Source organism: Drosophila montana, unplaced genomic scaffold (genome assembly GCF_035044405.1).
Source record: "Drosophila montana isolate Dmon_TW-CO22-7 unplaced genomic scaffold, ASM3504440v1 contig_3217_1, whole genome shotgun sequence".
Taxonomy (NCBI): Eukaryota; Metazoa; Arthropoda; class Insecta; order Diptera; family Drosophilidae; genus Drosophila; species Drosophila montana.
Window position 1 is genome coordinate 1,676,739 of NW_026998097.1, and position 3,775 is coordinate 1,680,513.

Below are 3,775 nucleotides of genomic sequence, written 5' to 3' on the forward strand. Positions count from 1 at the left end.
GCAACAATTGCCCAGCCCCCGGCCCAACACTGTGCCCATATTTACATTTACATGGTATGTTGAATTGTTGCATGCGTATTCAAGTGGCTGCGGCTCTGACGTATGCGTGTGTGTGTGTGTGTGTAGGTGTATGCATAAAAGCTGCTTAGTCCACACACCTTGCGGCTGCGGAAAGTGTCCCACCCTTGGCAATTTGTGCGCACTTGCTTTTCAATCAGCTGCCAGCTTATTAAATAATAATGTGCTGAGCACTCAAATTGAACTAATGCTGTTCGTATCCTGGCAACTTGCCACAGATTTGAGAGCTTTGCGCCATTGATACAATTCATTTCTTATAATTTTATTATTTACGAATAATATAATTAGGAAATGCGCTTCTTTAAACGTAACATAAAAATACCTATTTTATTTAAAGCAATTAACTCCAAATTTTAGGGTACTTGGTACTTGGTCCGAACATAATATATTGTCAATAGAAACATTTATTTAAAGGACCGTGTAGCCTGCCGTGTTTCCTTGGACCGCGGCTTTCTCGTGAGCGGCAACCTGCCCGAAATACCGCGTTTGACAGAACCTTTGGTGCGTGGCAATATGTACCTGGTGTATAAGTCTTGGGCCTGTTTGAGTGCCGCCTGCAAATCCTTGTGACTGCTGCGGGGCGTCTTTGGCCTTAGCGGGGATTGGTAGATTATCAGTTCCATTGGTATGCCGGGCTTTTGGTCCGTTTGCTTTTTGCCAGATTTTTTGCCAATGCTCATTAGCTCAACGACCTCGGAGTCCCGCAACAACATATAGTTTTCATCGTGGGGCAGAAAATCACTGGGATTCTGGAAGTGGGTGTAGTCGCGCACAACGCGCACCGCACTGCGCGAACTGACATAATGACGATCGTAAATGGTTAGTGTATAATACAGCTTGCGAGTTGTGATGGGCGCCACCAGCCAAAATACATAGAGGCCGCCCTTGCCTGCATTCTTGGAGACCAGTTCGCGTTCACGCTGTTTGTCTTTGATTTCGGCAAACCAAGTACTTCGGCAAGCCATCATCATTATGGGCAAATAATTATCATACTTGTGCAGATTGTTTATCAGAGACGAATTCGGTAGGCTCAGGTTCTCTAGACCCGGTTGCGTTTCTGGTTTGCCCTCCATTCCGCCATACATGAGGCTGGCCACGCAGTAATTTTGTCCGTACTCCATGGTCGTCGGATCAAAGCACAGCAGCAACGGCCGATGGTCATATACCTCAGAGCTCTTGCATCCCGAATCGTTTGCGTGCTTCTGCAGCATGTGCATCATAACATTGGATGGAAATATAATATCACAGCATTTTCCCACAGGACAATGGCCGGGCATGCGGGATAGTTGGTCCACGTCATCCACGTACTTCCTTCCATTTCGAACTTTATCTTTTGGTCGCTGCCTTTTCTTCTTTGATTCCATTCTTGTGTCCATGTCCGCATGCATTTGTTTCCAATCGGTTTTTTAATGTTTTTAAAGATATTTCATATTTTTTTATTAAAACAAGTATTTGTTCAATGTCTGTCTGTACTGTGAATCAAAAACGAATTTTGATTTCTTGACATCAGATTAAACATGGCTTACTAGCTGAGAGAAAATATCTTCCATATGACTTAAATACAAATATACTCTAAGGCGGAACTTAAAAGCTTTTTAAATGTATAAAAATAACAAGGTTAATAAGTTAAAGTTTCGAGCGTATCATATTTAGCTCTGAACAGAGTCAAGACTTAAAGTTTTTTCGTGCCAGCTGCAACCAAAAATCCGCTCTTTGGTCTTGTGGCACGTTAATCCTCTGCAGCATGCATACATATGCACTGGGAGACACAGCTGCTGTGTGGCATCTCTAAAGCGACCAAATTGCAGTTTGTTCTCAACTGTGACTGCCGCAGAGCATAAAAACTGCCAAGTCTGTGTGAGCGTGTGTAGGGAAATAAACAAAAACGGAATTAGTCGACAAAAGGCCAAAGCAAAGTGCCAAAATATTCGGTTTTATGTTTTTTTCACCATTTTTTTTTTTTTTGCTGAAGTGCTTCAAAAACCACAAAACTTCAAATAGCCCGGCTTTGAGCCAGCTGCTGCTAACTTTTCAGTTGCTGATGTTAAAAGCCTGCCGAGAAACACAATGAAAAAGGGGAAATACAGTTACAAGTATTATCAAAGTGTTGTAAAGCGACATTTAACCAATGTATCGATATTTAGTAGGTGAAGTAATCGAATTTTAGTACCTCGATAACTAATCACAGAATAATTAAAGTAGTTCGGTACAAACAAAATTCTTAAGATGATAATAAAAAATGCCAAGCGAAACGCTGTCTTTTGTCCATGCTATGTTTATTGTGGTTGCCTGGTAGCCAGCCACCAAACTTTCAGCAAGCTTTCATTTTGGTTTATGCAAATCGGCATAAACTAATTTTAGGTTGGATGACAGCCGCAAATTAATTCAAATTGAGTGATCACCGCAAGGCAAACAACTGCAACAACGAGGACGTGGACCAATCCAATGGCCCCACGCCCCGCGCCACACGCCCCGCGCCCGACGCTCAGCCTAGTGTGAGAGAAATTGCTGGCAAAGCCTCTAATATATGGCACAATATATATGCCATAATATATGCAGCCTTATTACACACTCACTGCTGCAGTTACAGGCGCTCGAATGGAATCGCATGCACATGCATGCCATATCAGTGTCCTGGGTGTGGGCCTTCGCCCGGGTCAGCTGGTGCCAGTTCAGCCGGTCAGGCGAGGTCAAACACCATTATTCAGCAATCTTAAATTTCCATTGCATGTTGCTAACAAAATTAATGGGCGCCTGGCAAAAGCGTCGCTTAAACGGAGTTTTATGCATTTAACTTTGCCGTTAGTGCTTAGGCTCAATGTAGGTTAAAGTCGATCATTAACGATCCCGTTAAATTAGAGTATTTAAATTCCATCTTTGCTTCTGACCAACAGCTTGTTCTACGTGTCAGCAACAGTTTACCGGTAATATTGTTCAACTGTTGGCCGTGTCATGTCATCGATGGACATTGATCGGAGACAAAGGACTCAGACAGCAGGCTGCCCATTTGTCAATGCAGCTGCTCAACGTGCTCCACGTGCTCAACCTTGGCAGACTGCTTGCTGTCTGTAACTGGTCTGCAATTTGCGTCACGCACATCTTGGAGCCAGTTTTTGCTTCCCCTTGGCTATGTGTCATAAGCAGCCGACCGATAATCAGTCAAACTGTGCGGCGTGTCTTGCCCAAGTGACGTTGAATCTATGGCTGTGGATTTGGTTGGTCACGTAGCCAAAGCAGCCATTTTTGTTTGATTTATTTACCTGGCACACTGCTAACTGTTAACTGTCATCTGTGGCGACATTAGCCAGTCGCCGCCTGACCAAGATGATGTTGTGTGTGCGTCGGGATTTGGTTAACAACAGCTGTGACCATGCTCCAGGCTGGGATAACGCCACGCATGCCAAATATCTAAGCGTCACGGATGAACAACTGCTCGACTAGGTAGGTGACTGGCTGACTGACAGACTGCCTGACTGCCTGACTGGTTGAGTGAGTGATTTTTTTGTGTCCACTGTCTTGGTTATCAACTGGCGTCCACGTGTGTTTTGCGGTTTGCTTTGTCGTCGGCGAACATGCCGTATACGTATCGTCTATTTGTTATGCTCTTTGGGTCTGCGCGCAAATTCAATTTGTTCGCTGGTCTTGCCGCATATGTTTGTTTATTTAGGCAACCGGCTGGTGGCAAACCCAACTCCAT

At 44.2% G+C, this 3,775-nt stretch overlaps 1 protein-coding gene across 1 annotated transcript; it reads right to left on the minus strand.

Moving 5' to 3' along the window:
* Positions 1 to 386: 386 nt before the first annotated feature.
* On the minus strand, positions 387 to 1,565 carry LOC135433096 (uncharacterized). The gene has a single exon (XM_064689055.1). The coding sequence runs from the start codon at positions 1,464 to 1,466 to the stop codon at positions 483 to 485; it is 984 nt and encodes a 327-aa protein (XP_064545125.1). The 5' UTR covers positions 1,467 to 1,565; the 3' UTR covers positions 387 to 482.
* Between the last annotated feature and the right edge of the window lie 2,210 nt (positions 1,566 to 3,775).